Below are 24168 nucleotides of genomic sequence, written 5' to 3' on the forward strand. Positions count from 1 at the left end.
TTTCCAGGTGCCATCAGGTGGAAAGTCCAGCACTTTGTCACGGATCCATTCTAGCAGAGTCACTAGCTGCAGACCCATCATCACGTTCTCTAACAAAATTTGTGTAAAAGGAGAATATAGTGCATTTTGCGTGACAGTTTTCCGTAGTTCCTTAATCATTTCCCAGTGAAATGCCTGATACTGGCCTGGGTGTCTATCTTGTAATATCACGGGAAACGCGTGCGCTCCCTCTTTCATACTTTCCAAGCGCACTCTCCTCCACCCCTCTGTAACGCGTCTGCCGATAGCATTTTCATCATCGCCGCTGCTCCCCTTATTACCGCTCTGCCGCACCACTCGCTTCCTCCTTACTTTTGACTGTTCCTGTTTTAGCCGCAAGAACGAAATGTGCTGCTCCAGTTCCTCCAGGCTGTAGCCTCTGTAGCAGTAAAGGTAATTCGGCACCTACCCATTACTGGGTAGCGCTGCCACACCGTCACCATTGAGAGTCCTCAGAAAACATTTGAGTAATAGATGTTCCAGTTGTCTCAGAATAGAGGTTAAGAATTTGCTCCCAGGTTCACGCACTGTTTTATAGGCTCTTCAATAAGTGAATTCCTGAGAAATGTGACAGCTGCTTTATTCAGACAGGACAGTTCAATACAACTTCACCTTTTGCCATTCACCACAGAAATGATACAGAACCTCTAGCTACCCGAGCAGTTAAGTACAAAAATGCAGAATACCCAGACTCACCCAGATGTGATCATAAAACAAAACCAACCCCCAAGCCACCACAAATTCAGCCTTCTTCCCTTGCTGCTTCCGAGGGTTTTTTCTTTTCTTTCAAAGCAGCTATTACATTGCACGTTTGCATGCCCTCGCTTCCTCTATTATTCAGTAACCAAACAGCCCCTGGATGCTGGAGAGAAGCAAGGTCTCCACGGGAAGAGTCTTCACATCAACCTGAATTACGGCCTTTCCAACAAACGAAAAAAAAAATATACTGTCCCATCAGACAGGAGACAAAATCATCCAAAGTCCTACATCCCTTTCCCACAAGCAGGACACAGCTGACAGATTCAACAGCTTTCACGTTGTAAAGCTGCTCGGAAATAAGGCTGTTCATGCACGCGCTGTTGCAATTCCACACACAGCTTCTGAGGCCACCTTCTGTCCGTTCTGAACCAATACCACACCAAACCGTCACGGCCCAGTAAGTGTCAGCTTTGCAGGACGGGGCAATCTTCAGGTTCAATACTAGTCGCTAAGCTCCAGATCGTATGTATTCAGGGTAGAGCTGCTTTGTAGTAACCCCTCGGATAACAGCTGGAAAAGAAAGACGGCTATTTTCATTACAGAAGTATCAGACCAGTCAGAAAAGTTGTGTTTTCCTCCCAGTAGCCCCTAACTCTCTCACAGAACCTCCCATAGCTAAGGAACCAACCTAAGGTTTTGCAGCTGCGCTCTCTGCTTGTCTCAACACTCTTTTAAAGTATATGAAGAGCAAAACTGACAAAAATTGGTAAGACTGAACAAAGTTTGGCAGTACATAACACAGACTAAAATAGCAGTAGATGACAATTCTTTCGCATGTTCGGTTCTAAACACATCCTGCGAAAATAACGACAGAAGTGTTTGTGCCTGCACAAGTGGCTGGGCAATGAAAGCCCTAGAATTCAAGAATCTTTAAAACAAGCTCTGCCTTCGTGGCGTAGTACCTTCTCTCTCTCTGTCTACATGAAAACATTGACTGAGTTGTTCATCAACACTTTTCCCCTTCCTTACCCAGTTTGCCCAGCAGCATCTGTCCAGCATCTTTAATATCATTGTACTCATGGAGCGAGCAGAGAAATGTGCTGCTCCAATTCCTCCAGGCTGTAGCCTCTGTAGCAATAAAAGCAGAAAAGGTCAAAAATGCCGCACGGCGAGTGTTGCCCCTACTGACCCAGCACAGCAAGGAGATTTGAGACGCTCAAGCCTGGCACTACCCAAAGCAGAATCCGAAGGCAGCAAGTACAGTTGCTGCAAGTCATCAACACGAAAGCTACAAATGAGTAGACCCTCATTTTGAGTGGGGTTTTTTTTGCCGCATCGACTTACAAAAAAACCCCAACCCACCCGAATTCTCAGAATCAAGTAGGAACAGGAATAGGCTGTGGTGAATTCAGTTTATATCTGTATCTCTAATCTGTAGCTAGTGAAAAAAAAAGGCGTGGTGGTAAAGCAAAAAAGCTTTGGGAACAGCCTTTGTTGCTCTGCCGTTTCCATTCTCTGTACTACACGTGACCTTAGAAAATAACACTCCTTTGCAACAAATAACCCACAGAGATACCCTCTCTTTAAAAACCAAGCAGCAACTTGATCTCAAAAGAGCTGCTAATAAGCAGCTGCCACAGTAGGTCATAAGAAACCACAGTTAAAGCAGTTGCGCTACCCTGTAAGCGGCACCCATCTCTTTCCAGGCCCTTCGCTTGCCTGGGAAACACCTCTGCTTCTTGAACACCAACGTTTAACCCACTCGCTTCAGACAGGAAATAAATAGACACTTGATCGGGATGGAACAAACAAGGAAACCGTTTCATCCGGGGCTAAACCGGGCAGGTCATACAAGCCACAATCTCAATTTTAATTCTCACATGAACAAGGCCTTCTGGTAGCATGATGTGTCATAGCATCACGACGGTTAAAACCATTCATTCCCAGTTCACAGGTAATTTGCCTCAGCAACACCTGGGGTAAAGTTAAAATGCTCCTATCCCAGCTCCTAGTGAAACCTGGGTTTGCTTTACCAAATAAAGTGGAAAGAATTCTCCCTTAACGGGTCCCATAAATCAAAACAACGCTGTAATCAACGTTGCACAACACCATGATAAAAGCGGTGGCATAAGAGGACGGCTTTTAGCTCTAAGCCCTAGACCGTATTTTTTTTTTTAAACAAAACCAACTGAGGCATCACAGCAGACACTGAGCTCGCCAAGGACGTACTCGGACAAGAATTGTGCAGTTTCCTGGTCTAGAGCAAGGTCTTTCTGCTTCAGCTCTTCGATTTCATACTGCAGGGCTTCTTGGCTGGTTCCATTAGGTCGGCAGGACGCGGGACGGGGCATCTGTAGAGCACAGGAGACATTTCACGCTACCTCAGCCCAGGGGAAGATGCTGCGGTGCTGGGGGGCACTAACCAGAAAATCCTCTGATGTGTCTGTCAGTGGATAAAAGAGGAGAAAAAAGGGAAAACGTGTCTCCTGGGCAGGGAGGGGGGAAGCTCAGGTAAAAGACTGATGGGTTTCTGTAACGTTGCCCCGCCCCCCATCATATTCTACGGCGTTTTGTAGATTTACAGCGTCAGGTGACAATAAGACCGTAACCCCCACAATTTCGGTGTTCAGAGGCGCTGCCAGGACGAGGCAGCGCCGGGGGGCGAGGCCGGCAGCTCCGCCCCAAGAAAACACACCCCCGGCCGTGCCGTGCCGTGCCGGGCCGGGCCGTGCCGTGCCGTGCCGGGCCGTGCCGTGCCGGGCCGGGCCGTGCCGGGCCGTGCCACAGACGGCGGCCGGGGCAGCCCTGGAGCAGGGCCCGCTCCCCCCCAGCCCGCGCAGGGCCTCACCGCGGACCTGCAGCCGGCCGCGCCGCTCCGCCGGCCGCCACCGGAGGCCCTGGCAGAGCAGAGCGGCGCCGCGTCAGGGGCCGGGCCGCGCCGCCTCAGCGCAGGCACGGCCCGCGGCGGGGGCGGGGAGCGGCTGGTACCGAAATCTCGGAATGAAAAACTTGCCGACCGCGATGTGAGGGAGATAAGCAGACACTTCTTTATGGACGGCCGGGTGCGTGAGTGAGTCCTAATTACTAGACCTACATTCTTTGTGTAAATATATTTACCCGTAACTGATTGTCCCCATTCCATGCCATTTCTTTATATCACTATTATTAAAGTTCACGGTTTCTTGGCAGGTAGCTACGAGTTGTTTCATTCGGTTGCTCTCAGTCCTTGGCCGTGGTACAGGGCTGTACAGAGGATTCCACAGCAGCTTGTGTTGTGCAGCTGCTAGTTGCACTAAAATATATTTCTTATTCCTCTACAGTTCTATGAAAATGATTTTATAAAATCAAATAAGGTTAGTTAATTGTAACCGTTAGCAAATCTGTCACACGGGGACCCGGCTCCTACCGCCCGGGCCCGGGCCGCGGCGGGGCGGGCGCGCTGCGACCCGCGCTCGGCGGGACCCGCTCGGCCAGGGCTGCCGCCTCCCGCCGGGCCGGCCGGGTGCGCGCGGGGCCGGCCGGGAGCGGCAGGCGCGGGCGCGCCGCGGGGCACGCTGGGAAGTGGAGTCTCCCAGCGACAGGGCCCACTGTGCCGTCAGCGCCGGGGAACAAACGTCTCCGGGAAGCTGCAGGTGAGCTCTGGGTGGGGCACGCCGGGCAGCCAGGTGTCACCCGAGCAGCGGGCGGTGCGGGCTGTCACCCGAGCAGCGGGCGGTGCGGGCTCCAACATGGGGAGCAGGCACTGCAAGGTGGCACCTGCTCCTGAGGAGAAGGAGGCAAAAGCAGAGTTGCCGGGCCCGGCGGGGCACGGACATGGGCCGCAGCCCGGCGGCGAGCCCGAGCCGCCGCAGCCCGACCGCGAGCCCGAGCCGCCGCAGCCTGGCGGCGAGCCCGAGCCGGTGGAGCCCGGCCACGAGCCGCGGCCCGCCGACGAGCCCGAGCCGGTGGAGCCCGGCCACGAGGCGGGGCCCGGCGGTGGGCCGGGCACGTCGCGGCACGGCGATGGGCCGGGCCTCCAGGGCGGCAGCGCAGGCTGGGCGGGCCCTGGCTGCTGGCGCCGCTGGTGGGCGAAGCTAAGGCGGCGCAGGCGCGGGGCGGCCGTGGCGGGCGGCAGCGGGCAGAGCTGGCTGGCGGCGGGCAAGGAGAAGGTGAGGGGCGGCGGTGCCGTGGATCTGCCGGGTTCGGTTTGGCGGTTTTCCCTCCCCCTGGCCTCCCCCACACCCTTTTTTGGGTTTTTTTGGTCTCATGTTACTTATTTCCCCGGCCGCGGCGGCGGCGTATGTGAAAGTCCTGGGGAGGGGAAAGTGTCCTGGAGCGGTTCGGGCTTCCATTTTGGAGTTCTGCCAATAACGGGGCCTTCTTTCCCCACCTGGAGGCCGAGGCGCGGCCCGGCCCGGCCCGGCGGGGGGGCGGAGGGCGGGCTGCGGGCTGGGGGAAACGGGCAGTTGACCGAACTGCCTGGGGCTCGCTTGCCTGGGGGCTTCACCCTGCTGGAGCACGAACGATTCGGCTCGGAAGACCCAGCCGAATTCACGCGAACGGCTTATCAGACTAGCTTCTCCGGGGTGAAGCGGGTGCGATTGAAAAATCCGTTGTAGGTTGCTTCTCCCCTTAGTTCACAGTGACTACGCTGCTTGTATTAACGTGGCGTTTGTCTGTAAGGACTGTAATGTTCCTTCTCAAAGTGTTTCACAGAGTGGGAGACCTTACTGTCAGGTGTTGATGTTTCACTTGACATTCAGATTTCATTGCCCTTTATTCATTTTTCCTTAATGCTCTTAGTTAGAACCCTAAAAAAACCCCACCCCAAGATACTTCTTTTCATCTCCTTGTAGTTGCCGGATGGAGTATCAAGTCGTTTCCCAAAAACTCTTAGCTGTGTACAAAAGTTGAACACTCATCACATTAGATCTTAGGTTAGCCTTTTCTGGACGTGTTTTGATTTTTATTTTTCTTCCGCCGGAGCGACAAACTCATTGAAGAGCATTTCTCTTGGTCTTTTTAGCCAGTGGAGTTGGGGCTGGGGGGTTGACATCATTCTCACGGAAGGCATATTCTGTTTGGATTTCAGATCATTATTATTATTATTTTTCACAGCTGAAGGAGTATCAGCAGAAGAAGAGCCCTGGAGCAGCTGCAGGAGCTAAGAAAAAACGCAAAAGTAAAGACGACGGTCGGCCCGAGACTCCCACGGGCGATGACCAGCAGCCTCCAGAGAATGTGAGTGCCTCGGTCTTTGTCCCAGCTCATTTGCTACCTCCTTGCTCTTTGGTTTTTCTGAACAGCTGCCCTGAGGAAGCTGTCTAGTTACTCCTGCCAACCCGTTTTACAACAGGCGATGAAACTTGCGCAGGGGATGCACAGTCTGGCAAGTTCCAGTGCTGGGTTTAAATAGGTTTAGGCAGGAAGTCAGATCCTTTGAGTCAAGCATTTACAGGCTTTAGCGTCTTCATGTTGCCAGGCTTCTGAAGAGGAAAGGGCAGGAACTATGCCAATAAGCCACAGAGACGTGTTCAGGCACAAACATAAAACCCCAGCCTTTTTAAAAAAATGCTTTTTGGGCAGTTTATTTAAATGTAAGGCTTGATCAAATTGGGATAGAAGCTCAGGGAAGTCAAATTTGGTAGCCCAGAGTTGTCTTCCGCTGTTGCTGTGGCAAAGCTCTGATTTTCGTTTCACTTGCTTCTTTTTGGTAGCTTATTTTCCTACCATTGCTTCAGTTCAGTTGTCATAAAGTAACTCGTATTTACTACATATCTGTGCGTCTTTTATCAATAAACGTAACTATAGTAATCACCAGCGGTACCAGGTAGATGCAGTGAAACCTGCAAGACGGAACAGAGTTCACTCCGATTTGCCTTTGGTATTCCTTTTCTCCTTTTTCTGTGTGATAATACAGCAGCCGTTCTGTCCAGCAGACAGAGTGAAAAGCTGAAAGTCCCTCCAGCTGGACCTTGTACGTGTAGGTTGCGTACTGGTAGAACCCGAGTGACGTGACATACTGTTAGCTCTGAGGGTGCTGGGTGTGCCTGTCTAGCACCAGAAAGCATGTATTTTGATTGGGGTTTTGCTCTTGTCACGGGGATTATTTTCAGTGAATGCTCGTAAGCTCAGTTTAAGTTAGATCTCAGAGAAAGAGGCTGGTTTCACACTGGAGGGTGAGGTGAAGATGGGTGGTCCGGTGCTGTTGCTGAGCTGGCATTTGGTCTTGCAGCGCAGGCCTACCTGCATCTGCAGTTTTAGTCCTGTTCTGAAAAAGGAGAATTATGTTCCTTCTTGTTTTCCCAGTTTTTTCCCCGCTCTCGTTTTCTTGGCACGGAGAGATACATTTTGATCTGATTGGCTGTTATGTGGACCGTTGTGCCTGGGGTTTCAGAAATCATTTGAAAACTGATCTTTAATTGCAATATGTCATGACAGATTTCTTTTTCCAGTTGCCGTCTTGTAAAAATCCTGCATCAGGAGAATGCTGTTCAGAAGCTCACTTGGCGCTAATAGGGCAGAAAAGCTGATTGTTGGCATGAGCTTCTGCTGCCATTGGTGTCTTAACGCGAGGCAGACCCTTCCCGTCTCAGCCACTTCAGCTTTCTTGGCTGTGAAACACACAAATCTCCTTTCCTCCCTCTTTTTTTCTTTTTTTTTTTTTTTTTCCATTGGACATCACCGTGAGTCGGAGCACTTTAGGGTTGCAACATGGATCATAAGTGGCAGGTTACTGTCAGGGGAAAGGCTATGCAGAAGTGGAGTGTTAACATTTTGCCATGACTTTTTGATTTTTGTTGGCAGTTGTCAAATCAGGCAGGGAGTCTGGATGCAAAGCAGCAGTTGCAGGTGGCACTGGAGGAGAAGGCAGGCCTGGAAACCCAGGTTGCTCAGGGGTTGTACGAAATGACATTCAAATCTTCATGTCTGTAAAGAAACTTGTGTGGCAGAAGAATGCAGCCTGAGCTTTGCGTTAACACTGGTTTCTTCAGGCTTTATCCCTGAAGCGGTCACTGCCAAATTTATTTAGCCAATACGATTTTCTTTGTGTTTAATTTTGTTTTGAACAGCTCTCGGAGTCCGTTCACCAGCTCCAGGCAGAAAGAGAGCAGTATGTAGAGAAAGTGAAGGTGTGGAGCATTTGGCAGCAGCAGGTGCAGCAGCTCTCTGAACAGGTAACACCAGGGGCAGCATCACAGCTGCTTTAGACAAACACAGGCAGGAGTGAATGCACCATGAACGCTGTTTTGACTTTTATTGTGTGGCCTTGCAGGTCCGTGCAATGGCAGACGAGCAGGAGGAGCATGTGGCCTGCGGAGATGATGACGTGGACTCCTGAGTTCGACCAGAAGACCTTTTATTAGTCCAGAACCCACGCTTATAATATCCTCGTTTGCTGTTCACGCGCCCCATACTAAAATATCCTTGGTTAATCAATACTGTTCACGCACTTCTTGGCCACGTATAATTGGTCAATTACTAAGCTGCAAATGCACTGAACTTCTTGCATCTCTGCGGGTTTCATGTTCTCAGCCAGCCAGCCGCCGAGATGTGGCATCGCGCATCCGCTCTGGCCTTGCTTCATACCCCGTCTTCCTTCCAGGCGTTCAGCCAACCTTATCGTACTTTCTCTCTTCTTTAGCCTTCAAGGCCCTTCACAGGCATCGTGGCCTCCAGCACTGGCCATAAAGCTCTCTACACTTCCCCCATCTTTATTTTGAACAGAAACAACATTAGAGGTTAAACTACTTTTGAATCATAGGTCTTACACAGTTCGGCATACAGGGAATAATGGTCAATATAACTACAATTACCAATAGCAATATTCCTCCGCGTGTTGTGAAGTCCTGCAACCGTCTGGTGGTTCCCCGAGACTTGAAAAGATTCCGCAACCAATCTCCCAAAAGTTCCTGCCGTAAGCCCTGTGACATGTCCTTCAGTTTTTGTAACTGACTGTGAATCGACGCGGAACAGCCCGGAAGGTTCGTACAACACATTCCTTAGCGCTGTGCACTGTAGGCTACTGCAGAGGAACGAAGCTGGGTTAATCAGCACTGACAATGTACAGCTGTGGGCTGGCTTCAGGGGCGGTGGGTTGGCTGGTGTAGACAAGGTGCAGCTGTGGCTGGTTCTGTGAAGCGGTTGGGCAGCCGAGGAAGAAGCAGAGAGGGTGAGCGTGCCCTGGATGAGGCGAGACTAGAAGGCAGCAGAGGGACTGCCATGGAGAGTGTGATGGTAAAAGACCTGGCTGCAGCTGGCTCCTTTGGAGAGTGCTGCGACAGGCCACTCTCTGCTGTTCACTTGCCTTCTACAGGTGAGATCACATCCCTCCTTTCTTTCTGTCTCATCCTGGTGTCTTCTCGTGCTCCCTCAAAGTTATGTGACTCTTTGCTGCAGGTTCTCAGCTCCACGTTATCGATGTCAAAACAACCCACTGTCTCTGTTCTCTACAATTCACCCCTGTTTGTGGTTTTTGGTTTTGTTTCTTTGCTGGGTTTTTGGTTTTTTTTTTTTTGGTAAAAGGTTGCTTTACCATGTTATGGACTTGTCATCCTTTTTCTTTTGTTTTCTGTCTCATGACTTAATTACCAGTTTTAGCCTTCTTTTATGTGTACGTTCGTACATTTCAGTCGGGTTCACAAAATGTTAAACTTGTTATCGGTGCATTTCCTACAGAGGTCAACATACAGGTTTATGATTATTTAGAAGAACGTGCAATAAGCTATGGAAGTGTTATGAAAATATTTTTCAGAAACTTCTAATCAAATAAACGAGCATGAGAAATTGTGTTTAACTTGTAAATTCTATATGTAAGCTGTTAAGAAACATTTTCTCTCCTAAAATGAAAAGATAAAACCTACTTAAGAGCTCTTGAAATCTTGCCCTTGGGTGAGTGTTCCGCTGTGCCTCCATTCTAAAGCATGGAAGTGGAAGTTGCGTAGAGCAAAGTTTCACTTTAAATAACTGCTCGACTGTAATTGCTGCTTTTCAAAGAACCTGGGAGCACACAATGAAGGCTTGGAACTAAGCAAACAGCTGAATGGACACCTCTAGATTGTTACTGGAATTAAATGCAGAAGTTAACTATAAAAGTTTCTCAAAATGTTCTGGTTGCTTTGTGTTGGTGGTTTATATCTAGATAGGTATAGAAAACTATACACAAACAGGGAAATAAAAAAATGCTTAAAAAAATAGGGAAAGATAATAGTATACGGTATTTAGAGCTTAGGCACCTTTTTAAAAAAAAAAAAAAAATTGTAGAGAAACTATTACCTGAACATGCAGTACATCCACAACTCTGAATTCATACCGGTTTTGTAGTGTGATATAGTCCTGTATGAACCATAAATCAACTACGTGTTAAATCACTCTTCTCCATCGCTGTTGTCACGGATCTTTGAGCTTCGTAGCATTGCCTAGGTCACAATCCTTTAGCTTAGGGAACTTCGGCAGGTGAAAATGCAAACATCTATTTCTAACACAAATTTGCAGAATGCGGTTTAGCCACAAGACACTTTATGGAGAGATATTACGTTGTATGGTGTATAATCTATGAGAAGTGGGAAAATGGTGTTCCTGAAAGAAAACGCTTCACTAGATCGTTACTTTGGAACGGGTTTTGCACCTGCTATACTGCAAGAATCCCCTAAGCAGTGATGTATCTTTGTGGACTTTGAGATATCTGTGTGATTAGGTTTAAACTTAACACGCAACCTGATTTCAAGTACAACTCTAGGCACAAGTGTGGGAAAGAGCATGCTGTCAGGACACAATCTTTCTCGCTTACAAGGTATCAAAGGGTATGTTACTCAAGTTAAAGTCTAACTTCTACGACAACTTCATTTCCACCAAAGGAGCTGCAGTTAAGTACACAAACTACTGCAGCTCAACTGAAGTTTCCCCGCTGCAACAGAGTACAGAATGCTTTTCCCACTGGCCTTAAAGGTTGTGATAGTGGTGGTGGTGAAGGTGTGACAGAGATTTGACTTTTAACCCAAAACAAATGTTCAGCTGTGTTAAATTCACCTGTACACAAAGAACACGTTATTCCTTCTGAGGCAACAGCTGAGGATTTGAACAGTCTCTTTTCACCTTGAGCTGTTCCCAGTTTAGAGGTTATGAAAAAAAGAAATAACTCAAAAGGTATTCTGTCAATATGCTGATGCAGTTGCATGTCAAATTCTGGTCACACTGAAATAGAGTTATGTTCTAGCATTCATATATAGGTAGCACTCCATTACAACTTATGAACAAATTCAGAAGTTCATCTTATCTCACATTTCTTGGAATTCGATCAGGTTGCAGTCTTATTAAAGTCACTGGTTTTTTTGGTTTTTGGTTTTTGTTTTTTGGTTTTTTTTAATGCAACCAGAGACACTTGACCGTAACAGAGAAGCCCGTATTGACATCTCTGAGCCCGGACACAAACCACAGCTGCACGTACCACCAGGCTCAGGGCAGAAATCATTCACGCAGTTGCATAGCTATGTACCGCTACACGCATGCAGACACCTATTTGTCACTAGATAACTGTGTTCATCTTTCCTCCTCTCCTTCACAATACCTAGCTGTTCTCTCATCTCTCGTTAGGTCAGCCATTCCCCATTTTCCTCTCCTGTATCTCTCTTCAGACGTTCTCTATCCTCCTCTTTTTTGCTTGTGAATTGCGACAAGGCAAAGGTTGTGTGTAGCTGGGTGCCCGTGACCTGATTTATGTCACACTCAGCTAAACGCTGAATACAGGACAAAAAGGCATAGGAGACGTAAGGCAAACATCAATACGGGGGTTAAGGCGATTATAATAAATCCTGGACTACTTTTGATCCACGGCCCAAAGTTTCCCAGCCGTGAGAAGAGACCAAAGGCCTCCCACCCCTGGCTCTGCTGCGGATCTTTGTTTTAAGTTTTGTATGCTTTTGTGGATTGATTCATGGTGGTCACTCAGACTGATGTAACGCAACCTATCAAAGCCTTCACACCCTTGTCCCTGCGCTAATAATAAAAATCAATAGCAACTCGGTTCTGTAGCAACATACGACGGACAGAATCGACACCTGTTAATAAGCCAGGAAAAATAAGAAATAGTATTGTAGCATTACTTTCTTTAGCAAGCCAGCAGCCTTATTTACGAAGCCGGTTAAGAGCGTGCACTATTCTTACAGAAGAGATTAGAGAAGCAAAAACATGTCACGCTGCATTCCAGAACTCAACCTGGGAGTTACAGTCTGCTGTGAGTTCTGGGTTATAACCATTTGACACGTGTTGGGGTTGCGCCTGTGCAAGGGCTGCGATGCCCATGTTCACTTTTCATTGGCATTATCACAGCTAATTGTTTTAAAAGCAACCCTTGAGCTTCCTCATGCTCGACTTGTTGTTGCAAACTATTCTGAAGCCGATCAATAAAGTTAGTCTATGACTCTCTAGGACCCTGCAAGACCGTGGCGAAGGACGCACTAGAGGCTCGCCCAGACTCCCGTATCCCCCTACCCGGACTGCCTTCGTAGCCATCTCCTCCGTCTGCAAATAGCTGTCCCTGGGATGCCTTGCCTGAGTCACAGGATTGGTCGGCACAATTATTTTCTCCAGCCAACGGCTCACAGTTCACAGCAATTCCCCGATTAAGCTTTTCAATCGAGGCCACTACACATAGCTCGCAAAAACCAGATAACCACATGCACTGCGTCGGCGTGCGTACCACACAAAGCAATGACTTCCAATAATCACGTGGTGTGAGTGTATAAGGCTCTGCCATCACTTCAAGAAGGGACACAGCAAATGTGTTATGGATCCCCCCTTCCCGCACGGCTTTGCTTAACCCTTTAACAGCCTCGTATTGCACAGGCTGCCACTCTGCAGGTTGATTTGGCTGACAAAATAGTGAACGTGCCATGGCGCCTCCCAAATGCCCTCGCTTAAGCGCTTCCCGCCTGCATTCCTGCCACTGATCCCTCAGACCCCCTTTCACCCTCCCCGAACATACAGCCAGTGCATCAGGGGGAGGAGGAAAAAGGTCTAGCTCCTCTTCCGGGTCTATAGGACCTGGGTCAAAAGGTTTATCGGTGTCAATGGAATCATTGTCCGAGTTGTCCTGTTCCCGCGCTCGGTCCTGTGCTGTGAGGGTCGCTGCAATCAGTGACAGGAGCTCTGGGGGCAGAGGAGGTGTGGAGGGAATCGCCGTCGTTGACGGTGTGTTGAGAAGAGCCGCGCTGTCGGGGGGATTTACAGCCTCCCCTGGTTTAGCACCGTTAGTAGAATTAGCCCACGCTTGGCAAAAGAGGAGTCAGAATTTGCCAGCAAGGCGCTAAACACATGCCTGCCACGGAGTCCCCCTCCACGGCAGCATCACACAATCGCCTGCCGACTGCTTGCCAGGCAGGAATTTTCCAGGTGCCATCAGGTGGAAAGTCCAGCACTTTGTCACGGATCCATTCTAGCAGAGTCACTAGCTGCAGACCCATCATCACGTTCTCTAACAAAATTTGTGTAAAAGGAGAATATAGTGCATTTTGCGTGACAGTTTTCCATAGTTCCTTAATCATTTCCCAGTGAAATGCCTGATATTGGCCTGGGTGTCTATCTTGTAATATCACGGGAAACGCGTGCGCTCCCTCTTTCATACTTTCCAAGCGCACTCTCCTCCACCCCTCTGTAACGCGTCTGCCGATAGCATTTTCATCATCGCCGCTGCTCCCCTTATTACCGCTCTGCCGCACCACTCGCTTCCTCCTTACTTTTGACTGTTCCTGTTTTAGCCGCAAGAACGAAATGTGCTGCTCCAGTTCCTCCAGGCTGTAGCCTCTGTAGCAGTAAAGGTAATTCGGCACCTACCCATTACTGGGTAGCGCTGCCACACCGTCACCATTGAGAGTCCTCAGAAAACATTTGAGTAATAGATGTTCCAGTTGTCTCAGAATAGAGGTTAAGAATTTGCTCCCAGGTTCACGCACTGTTTTATAGGCTCTTCAATAAGTGAATTCCTGAGAAATGTGACAGCTGCTTTATTCAGACAGGACAGTTCAATACAACTTCACCTTTTGCCATTCACCACAGAAATGATACAGAACCTCTAGCTACCCGAGCAGTTAAGTACAAAAATGCAGAATACCCAGACTCACCCAGATGTGATCATAAAACAAAACCAACCCCCAAGCCACCACAAATTCAGCCTTCTTCCCTTGCTGCTTCCGAGGGTTTTTTCTTTTCTTTCAAAGCAGCTATTACATTGCACGTTTGCATGCCCTCGCTTCCTCTATTATTCAGTAACCAAACAGCCCCTGGATGCTGGAGAGAAGCAAGGTCTCCACGGGAAGAGTCTTCACATCAACCTGAATTACGGCCTTTCCAACAAACGAAAAAAAAAAAAAAATACTGTCCCATCAGACAGGAGACAAAATCATCCAAAGTCCTACATCCCTTTCCCACAAGCAGGACACAGCTGACAGATTCAACAGCTTTCACGTTGTAAAGCTGCTCGGAAATAAGGCTGTTCATGCACGCGCTGTTGCAATTCCACACACGCTTCTGAGGCCACCTTCTGTCCGTTCTGAACCAATACCACACCAAACCGTCACGGCCCAGTAAGTGTCAGCTTTGCAGGACGCAGGACGGGGCAATCTTCAGGTTCAATACTAGTCGCTAAGCTCCAGATCGTATGTATTCAGGGTAGAGCTGCTTTGTAGTAACCCCTCGGATAACAGCTGGAAAAGAAAGACCGCTATTTTCATTACAGAAGTATCAGACCAGTCAGAAAAGTTGTGTTTTCCTCCCAGTAGCCCCTAACTCTCTCACAGAACCTCCCATAGCTAAGGAACCAACCTAAGGTTTTGCAGCTGCGCTCTCTGCTTGTCTCAACACTCTTTTAAAGTATATGAAGAGCAAAACTGACAAAAATTGGTAAGACTGAACAAAGTTTGGCAGTACATAACACAGACTAAAATAGCAGTAGATGACAATTCTTTCGCATGTTCGGTTCTAAACACATCCTGCGAAAATAACGACAGAAGTGTTTGTGCCTGCACAAGTGGCTGGGCAATGAAAGCCCTAGAATTCAAGAATCTTTAAAACAAGCTCTGCCTTCGTGGCGTAGTACCTTCTCTCTCTCTGTCTACATGAAAACATTGACTGAGTTGTTCATCAACACTTTTCCCCTTCCTTACCCAGTTTGCCCAGCAGCATCTGTCCAGCATCTTTAATATCATTGTACTCATGGAGCGAGCAGAGAAATGTGCTGCTCCAATTCCTCCAGGCTGTAGCCTCTGTAGCAATAAAAGCAGAAAAGGTCAAAAATGCCGCACGGCGAGTGTTGCCCCTACTGACCCAGCACAGCAAGGAGATTTGAGACGCTCAAGCCTGGCACTACCCAAAGCAGAATCCGAAGGCAGCAAGTACAGTTGCTGCAAGTCATCAACACGAAAGCTACAAATGAGTAGACCCTCATTTTGAGTGGGGTTTTTTTTGCCGCATCGACTTACAAAAAAACCCCAACCCACCCGAATTCTCAGAATCAAGTAGGAACAGGAATAGGCTGTGGTGAATTCAGTTTATATCTGTATCTCTAATCTGTAGCTAGTGAAAAAAAAAGGCGTGGTGGTAAAGCAAAAAAGCTTTGGGAACAGCCTTTGTTGCTCTGCCGTTTCCATTCTCTGTACTACACGTGACCTTAGAAAATAACACTCCTTTGCAACAAATAACCCACAGAGATACCCTCTCTTTAAAAACCAAGCAGCAACTTGATCTCAAAAGAGCTGCTAATAAGCAGCTGCCACAGTAGGTCATAAGAAACCACAGTTAAAGCAGTTGCGCTACCCTGTAAGCGGCACCCATCTCTTTCCAGGCCCTTCGCTTGCCTGGGAAACACCTCTGCTTCTTGAACACCAACGTTTAACCCACTCGCTTCAGACAGGAAATAAATAGACACTTGATCGGGATGGAACAAACAAGGAAACCGTTTCATCCGGGGCTAAACCGGGCAGGTCATACAAGCCACAATCTCAATTTTAATTCTCACATGAACAAGGCCTTCTGGTAGCATGATGTGTCATAGCATCACGACGGTTAAAACCATTCATTCCCAGTTCACAGGTAATTTGCCTCAGCAACACCTGGGGTAAAGTTAAAATGCTCCTATCCCAGCTCCTAGTGAAACCTGGGTTTGCTTTACCAAATAAAGTGGAAAGAATTCTCCCTTAACGGGTCCCATAAATCAAAACAACGCTGTAATCAACGTTGCACAACACCATGATAAAAGCGGTGGCATAAGAGGACGGCTTTTAGCTCTAAGCCCTAGACCGTATTTTTTTTTTTAAACAAAACCAACTGAGGCATCACAGCGGACACTGAGCTCGCCAAGGACGTACTCGGACAAGAATTGTGCAGTTTCCTGGTCTAGAGCAAGGTCTTTCTGCTTCAGCTCTTCGATTTCATACTGCAGGGCTTCTTGGCTGGTTCCATTAGGTCGGCAGGACGCGGGACGGGGCATCTGTAGAGCACAGGAGACATTTCACGCTACCTCAGCCCAGGGGAAGATGCTGCGGTGCTGGGGGGCACTAACCAGAAAATCCTCTGATGTGTCTGTCAGTGGATAAAAGAGGAGAAAAAAGGGAAAACGTGTCTCCTGGGCAGGGAGGGGGGAAGCTCAGGTAAAAGACTGATGGGTTTCTGTAACGTTGCCCCGCCCCCCCATCATATTCTACGGCGTTTTGTAGATTTACAGCGTCAGGTGACAATAAGACCGTAACCCCCACAATTTCGGTGTTCAGAGGCGCTGCCAGGACGAGGCAGCGCCGGGGGGCGAGGCCGGCAGCTCCGCCCCAAGAAAACACACCCCCGGCCGTGCCGTGCCGTGCCGTGCCGGGCCGTGCCGTGCCGTGCCGGGCCGGGCCGTGCCGTGCCGTGCCGGGCCGGGCCGTGCCGTGCCGTGCCGGGCCGTGCCGGGCCGTGCCACAGACGGCGGCCGGGGCAGCCCTGGAGCAGGGCCCGCTCCCCCCAGCCCGCGCAGGGCCTCACCGCGGACCTGCAGCCGGCCGCGCCGCTCCGCCGGCCGCCACCGGAGGCCCTGGCAGAGCAGAGCGGCGCCGCGTCAGGGGCCGGGCCGCGCCGCCTCAGCGCAGGCACGGCCCGCGGCGGGGGCGGGGAGCGGCTGGTACCGAAATCTCGGAATGAAAAACTTGCCGACCGCGATGTGAGGGAGATAAGCAGACACTTCTTTATGGACGGCCGGGTGCGTGAGTGAGTCCTAATTACTAGACCTACATTCTTTGTGTAAATATATTTACAGTTAACTGATTGTCCCCATTCCATGCCATTTCTTATATCACTATTATTAAAGTTCACGGTTTCTTGGCAGGTAGCTACGAGTTGTTTCATTCGGTTGCTCTCAGTCCTTGGCCGTGGTACAGGGCTGTACAGAGGATTCCACAGCAGCTTGTGTTGTGCAGCTGCTAGTTGCACTAAAATATATTTCTTATTCCTCTACAGTTCTATGAAAATGATTTTATAAAATCAAATAAGGTTAGTTAATTGTAACCGTTAGCAAATCTGTAACACGGGGACCCGGCTCCTACCGCCCGGGCCCGGGCCGCGGCGGGGCGGGCGCGCTGCGACCCGCGCTCGGCGGGACCCGCTCGGCCAGGGCTGCCGCCTCCCGCCGGGCCGGCCGGGTGCGCGCGGGGCCGGCCGGGAGCGGCAGGCGCGGGCGCGCCGCGGGGCACGCTGGGAAGTGGAGTCTCCCAGCGACAGGGCCCACTGTGCCGTCAGCGCCGGGGAACAAACGTCTCCGGGAAGCTGCAGGTGAGCTCTGGGTGGGGCACGCCGGGCAGCCAGGTGTCACCCGAGCAGCGGGCGGTGCGGGCTGTCACCCGAGCAGCGGGCGGTGCGGGCTCCAACATGGGGAGCAGGCACTGCAAGGTGGCACCTGCTCCTGAGGAGAAGGAGGCAAAAGCAGAGTTGCCGGGCCCGGCGGGGCACGGACATGGGCCGCAGCCCGGCGGCGAGCCCGAGCCGCCGCAGCCTGGCGGCGAGCCCGAGCCGGTGGAGCCCGGCCACGAGCCACAGCCCGCCGACGAGCCCGAGCCGCTGGAGCCCGGCCACGAGGCGGGGCCCGGCGGTGGGCCGGGCACGTCGCGGCACGGCGATGGGCCGGGCCTCCAGGGCGGCAGCGCAGGCTGGGCGGGCCCTGGCTGCTGGCGCCGCTGGTGGGCGAAGCTAAGGCGGCGCAGGCGCGGGGCGGCCGTGGCGGGCGGCAGCGGGCAGAGCTGGCTGGCGGCGGGCAAGGAGAAGGTGAGGGGCGGCGGTGCCGTGGATCTGCCGGGTTCGGTTTGGCGGTTTTCCCTCGCCCTGGCCTCCCCCACACCCTTTTTTGGGTTTTTTTGGTCTCATGTTACTTAGTTCCCCGGCCGCGGCGTGGGCGGCGTATGTGAAAGTCCTGGGGAGGGGAAAGTGTCCTGGAGCGGTTCGGGCTTCCATTTTGGAGTTCTGCCAATAACGGGGCCTTCTTTCCCCACCTGGAGGCCGAGGCGCGGCCCGGCCCGGCCCGGCGGGGGGGCGGAGGGCGGGCTGCGGGCTGGGGAAACGGGCAGTTGACCGAACTGCCTGGGGCTCGCTTGCCTGGGGGCTTCACCCTGCTGGAGCACGAACGATTCGGCTCGGAAGACCCAGCCGAATTCAAGCGAACGGCTTATCAGACTAGCTTCTCCGGGGTGAAGCGGGTGCGATTGAAAAATCCGTTGTAGGTTGCTTCTCCCCTTAGTTCACAGTGACTACGCTGCTTGTATTAACGTGGCGTTTGTCTGTAAGGACTGTAATGTTCCTTCTCAAAGTGTTTCACAGAGTGGGAGACCTTACTGTCAGGTGTTGATGTTTCACTTGACATTCAGATTTAATTGCCCTTTATTCATTTTTCCTTAATGCTCTTACTTAGAACCCTAAAAAAACCCCACCCCGAGATACTTCTTTTCATCTCCTTGTAGTTGCAGGATGGAGTATCAAGTCGTTTCCCAAAAACTCTTAGCTGTATACAAAAGTTGAACACTCATCACATTAGATCTTAGGTTAGCCTTTTCTGGACGTGTTTTGATTTTTATTTTTCTTCCGCCAGAGCGACAAACTCATTGAAGAGCATTTCTCTTGGTCTTTTTAGCCAGTGGAGTTGGGGCTGGGGGGTTGACATCATTCTCACGGAAGGCATATTCTGTTTGGATTTCAGATCATTATTATTATTATTATTTTTCACAGCTGAAGGAGTATCAGCAGAAGAAGAGCCCTGGAGCAGCTGCAGGAGCTAAGAAAAAACGCAAAAGTAAAGACGACGGTCGGCCCGAGACTCCCACGGGCGATGACCAGCAGCCTCCAGAGAATGTGAGTGCCTCGGTCTTTGTCCCAGCTCATTTGCTACCTCCTTGCTCTTTGGTTTTTCTGAACAGCTGCCCTGAGGAAGCTGTCTAGTTACTCCTGCCAACCCGTTTTACAACAGGCAATGAAACTTGCGCAGGGGATGCACAGTCTGGCAAGTTCCAGTGCTGGGTTTAAATAGGTTTAGGCAGGAAGTCGGATCCTTTGAGTCAAGCATTTACAGGCTTTAGCGTCTTCATGTTGCCAGGCTTCTGAAGAGGAAAGGGCAGGAACTATGCCAATAAGCCACAGAGACGTGTTCAGGCACAAACATAAAACCCCAGCCTTTTTAAAAAAATGCTTTTTGGGCAGTTTATTTAAATGTAAGGCTTGATCAAATTGGGATAGAAGCTCAGGGAAGTCAAATTTGGTAGCCCAGAGTTGTCTTCCGCTGTTGCTGTGGCAAAGCTCTGATTTTCGTTTCACTTGCTTCTTTTTGGTAGCTTATTTTCCTACCATTGCTTCAGTTCAGTTGTCATAAAGTAACTCGTATTTACTACATATCTGTGCGTCTTTTATCAATAAACGTAACTATAGTAATCACCAGCGGTACCAGGTAGATGCAGTGAAACCTGCAAGACGGAACAGAGTTCACTCCGATTTGCCTTTGGTATTCCTTTTCTCCTTTTTCTGTGTGATAATACAGCAGCCGTTCTGTCCAGCAGACAGAGTGAAAAGCTGAAAGTCCCTCCAGCTGGACCTTGTACGTGTAGGTTGCGTACTGGTAGAACCCGAGTGACGTGACATACTGTTAGCTCTGAGGGTGCTGGGTGTGCCTGTCTAGCACCAGAAAGCATGTATTTTGATTGGGGTTTTGCTCTTGTCACGGGGATTATTTTCAGTGAATGCTCGTAAGCTCAGTTTAAGTTAGATCTCAGAGAAAGAGGCTGGTTTCACACTGGAGGGTGAGGTGAAGATGGGTGGTCCGGTGCTGTTGCTGAGCTGGCATTTGGTCTTGCAGCGCAGGCCTACCTGCATCTGCAGTTTTAGTCCTGTTCTGAAAAAGGAGAATTATGTTCCTTCTTGTTTTCCCAGTTTTTTCCCCGCTCTCGTTTTCTTGGCACGGAGAGATACATTTTGATCTGATTGGCTGTTATGTGGACCGTTGTGCCTGGGGTTTCAGAAATCATTTGAAAACTGATCTTTAATTGCAATATGTCATGACAGATTTCTTTTTCCAGTTGCCGTCTTGTAAAAATCCTGCATCAGGAGAATGCTGTTCAGAAGCTCACTTGGCGCTAATAGGGCAGAAAAGCTGATTGTTGGCATGAGCTTCTGCTGCCATTGGTGTCTTAACGCGAGGCAGACCCTTCCCGTCTCAGCCACTTCAGCTTTCTTGGCTGTGAAACACACAAATCTCCTTTCCTCCCTCTTTTTTTCTTTTTTTTTTTTTTTTTCCATTGGACATCACCGTGAGTCGGAGCACTTTAGGGTTGCAACATGGATCATAAGTGGCAGGTTACTGTCAGGGGAAAGGCTATGCAGAAGTGGAGTGTTAACATTTTGCCATGACTTTTTGATTTTTGTTGGCAGTTGTCAAATCAGGCAGGGAGTCTGGATGCAAAGCAGCAGTTGCAGGTGGCACTGGAGGAGAAGGCAGGCCTGGAAACCCAGGTTGCTCAGGGGTTGTACGAAATGACATTCAAATCTTCATGTCTGTAAAGAAACTTGTGTGGCAGAAGAATGCAGCCTGAGCTTTGCGTTAACACTGGTTTCTTCAGGCTTTATCCCTGAAGCGGTCACTGCCAAATTTATTTAGCCAATACGATTTTCTTTGTGTTTAATTTTGTTTTGAACAGCTCTCGGAGTCCGTTCACCAGCTCCAGGCAGAAAGAGAGCAGTATGTAGAGAAAGTGAAGGTGTGGAGCATTTGGCAGCAGCAGGTGCAGCAGCTCTCTGAACAGGTAACACCAGGGGCAGCATCACAGCTGCTTTAGACAAACACAGGCAGGAGTGAATGCACCATGAACGCTGTTTTGACTTTTATTGTGTGGCCTTGCAGGTCCGTGCAATGGCAGACGAGCAGGAGGAGCATGTGGCCTGCGGAGATGATGACGTGGACTCCTGAGTTCGACCAGAAGACCTTTTATTAGTCCAGAACCCACGCTTATAATATCCTCGTTTGCTGTTCACGCGCCCCATACTAAAATATCCTTGGTTAATCAATACTGTTCACGCACTTCTTGGCCACGTATAATTGGTCAATTACTAAGCTGCAAATGCACTGAACTTCTTGCGGTTTTTTTCTCTCTTCTTTCTTATCTCTGCGGGTTTCATGTTCTCAGCCAGCCAGCCGCCGAGATGTGGCATCGCGCATCCGCTCTGGCCTTGCTTCATACCCCGTCTTCCTTCCAGGCGTTCAGCCAACCTTATCGTACTTTCTCTCTTCTTTAGCCTTCAAGGCCCTTCACAGGCATCGTGGCCTCCAGCACTGGCCATAAAGCTCTCTACACTTCCCCCGTCTTTATTTTGAACAGAAACAACATTAGAGGTTAAACTACTTTTGAATCATAGGTCTTACACAGTTCGGCATACAGGGAAAAATGGTCAATATAACTACAATTACCAATAGCAATATTCCTCCGCGTGTTGTGAAGTCCTGCAACCATCTGGTGGTTCCCCAAGACTTGAAAAGATTCCGCAACCAATCTCCCAATAGTTCCTGCTGTAAGCCCTGTGACATGTCCTTCAGTTTTTGCAACTGACTGTGAATCGACGCGGAACAGCCCGGAAGGTTCGTACAACACATTCCTTAGCGCTGTGCACTGTAGGCTACTGCAGAGGAACGAAGCTGGGTTAATCAGCACTGACAATGTACAGCTGTGGGCTGGCTTCAGGGGCGGTGGGTTGGCTGGTGTAGACAAGGTGCAGCTGTGGCTGGTTCTGTGAAGCGGTTGGGCAGCCGAGGAAGAAGCAGAGAGGGTGAGCGTGCCCTGGATGAGGCGAGACTAGAAGGCAGCAGAGGGACTGCCATGGAGAGTGTGATGGTAAAAGACCTGGCTGCAGCTGGCTCCTTTGGAGAGTGCTGCGACAGGCCACTCTCTGCTGTTCACTTGCCTTCTACAGGTGAGATCACATCCCTCCTTTCTTTCTGTCTCATGCTGGTGTCTTCTCGTGCTCCCTCAAAGTTATGTGACTCTTTGCTGCAGGTTCTCAGCTGCACGTTATCAATGTCAAAACAACCCACTGTCTCTGTTCTCTACAATTCACCCCTGTTTGTGGTTTTTGGTTTTGTTTCTTTGCTGGGTTTTTGTTTTTTTTTTTTGGTAAAAGGTTGCTTTACCATGTTATGGAGTTGTCATCCTTTTTCTTTTGTTTTCTGTCTCATGACTTAATTACCAGTTTTAGCCTTCTTTTATGTGTACGTTCGTACATTTCAGTCGGGTTCACAAAATGTTAAACTTGTTATCGGTGCATTTCCTACAGAGGTCAACATACAGGTTTATGATTATTTAGAAGAACGTGCAATAAGCTATGGAAGTGTTATGAAAATATTTTTCAGAAACTTCTAATCAAATAAACGAGCATGAGAAATTGTGTTTAACTTGTAAATTCTATATGTAAGCTGTTAAGAAACATTTTCTCTCCTAAAATGAAAAGATAAAACCTACTTAAGAGCTCTTGAAATCTTGCCCTTGGGTGAGTGTTCCGCTGTGCCTCCATTCTAAAGCATGGAAGTGGAAGTTGCGTAGAGCAAAGTTTCACTTTAAATAACTGCTCGACTGTAATTGCTGCTTTTCAAAGAACCTGGGAGCACACAATGAAGGCTTGGAACTAAGCAAACAGCTGAATGGACACCTCTAGATTGTTACTGGAATTAAATGCAGAAGTTAACTATAAAAGTTTCTCAAAATGTTCTGGTTGCTTTGTGTTGGTGGTTTATATCTAGATAGGTATAGAAAACTATACACAAACAGGGAAATAAAAAAATGCTTAAAAAATAGGGAAAGATAAGAGTATACAGTATTTATAGCTTAGTCACTTTTTTTTTTTTTAAATTGTAGAGAAACTATTACCTGAACATGCAGTACATCCACAACTCTGAATTCATACCGGTTTTGTAGTGTGATATAGTCCTGTATGAACCATAAATCAACTACGTGTTAAATCACTCTTCTCCATCGCTGTTGTCACGATCTTTGAGCTTCGTAGCATTGCCTAGGTCACAATCCTTTAGCTTAGGGAACTTCGGCAGGTGAAAATGCAAGCATCTATTTCTAACACAAATTTGCAGAATGCAGTTTAGCCACAAGAGACTTGATGGAGAGATATTACGTTGTATAGTGTATAACCTATGAGAAGTGGGAAAATGGTGTTCCTGAAAGAAAACGCTTCACTAGATCGTTACTTTGGAACGGGTTTTGCACCTGCTATACCGCAAGAATCCCCTAAGCAGTGATGTATCTTTGTGGACTTTGAGATATCTGTGTGATTAGGTTTAAACTTAACACGCAACCTGATTTCAAGTACAACTCTAGGCACAAGTGTGGGAAAGAGCATGCTGTCAGGACACAATCTTTCTCGCTTACAAGGTATCAAAGGGTATGTTACTCAAGTTAAAGTCTAACTTCTACGACAACTTCATTTCCACCAAAGGAGCTGCAGTTAAGTACACAAACTACTGCAGCTCAACTGAAGTTTCCCCGCTGCAACAGAGTACAGAATGCTTTTCCCACCGGCCTTAAAGGTTGTGGTGGTGGGGATGAAGGTGTGACAGATACTTCTAACTCAAAACAAATTGTCAGCTGTGTTAAATTCACCTGTACACAAAGAACACGTTATTCCTTCTGAGGCAACAGCTGAGGATTTGAACAGTCTCTTTTCACCTTGAGCTGTTCCCAGTTTAGAGGTTATGAAAAAAAGAAATAACTCAAAAGGTATTCTGTCAATATGCTGATGCAGTTGCATGCTAAATTCTGGTCACACTGAAATAGAGTTATGTTCTAGCATTCATATATAGGTAGCACTCCATTACAGCTTATGAACAAATTCAGAAGTTCATCTTATCTCACATTTCTTGGAATTCGATCAGGTTGCAGTCTTATTAAAGTCACTGTGTTT

The 24168-nt window shown here is 48.9% G+C and overlaps 2 protein-coding genes across 2 annotated transcripts; both read left to right on the forward strand.

Moving 5' to 3' along the window:
• The first annotated feature begins 4466 nt into the window (after positions 1-4466).
• On the forward strand, positions 4467-8155 carry LOC129782814 (translation initiation factor IF-2-like). Its single transcript, XM_055791695.1, has 4 exons — positions 4467-4886; positions 5836-5958; positions 7791-7895; positions 7994-8155. Exons 1-4 carry the CDS (start codon positions 4467-4469, stop codon positions 8057-8059), a joined length of 714 nt encoding a protein of 237 aa, XP_055647670.1. The 3' UTR covers positions 8060-8155.
• Positions 8156-17604: 9449 nt separating this feature from the next.
• LOC129782820 (translation initiation factor IF-2-like) lies at positions 17605-22641 on the forward strand. The gene is made up of 4 exons (XM_055791729.1): positions 17605-17997; positions 18952-19074; positions 20907-21011; positions 21110-22641. The coding sequence occupies exons 1-4, from the start codon at positions 17605-17607 to the stop codon at positions 21173-21175; spliced, it is 687 nt and encodes a 228-aa protein (XP_055647704.1). The 3' UTR covers positions 21176-22641.
• Positions 22642-24168: the final 1527 nt, after the last annotated feature.

This window comes from Falco peregrinus, chromosome 1, assembly GCF_023634155.1.
Source record: "Falco peregrinus isolate bFalPer1 chromosome 1, bFalPer1.pri, whole genome shotgun sequence".
Lineage (NCBI taxonomy): Eukaryota > Metazoa > Chordata > Aves > Falconiformes > Falconidae > Falco > Falco peregrinus.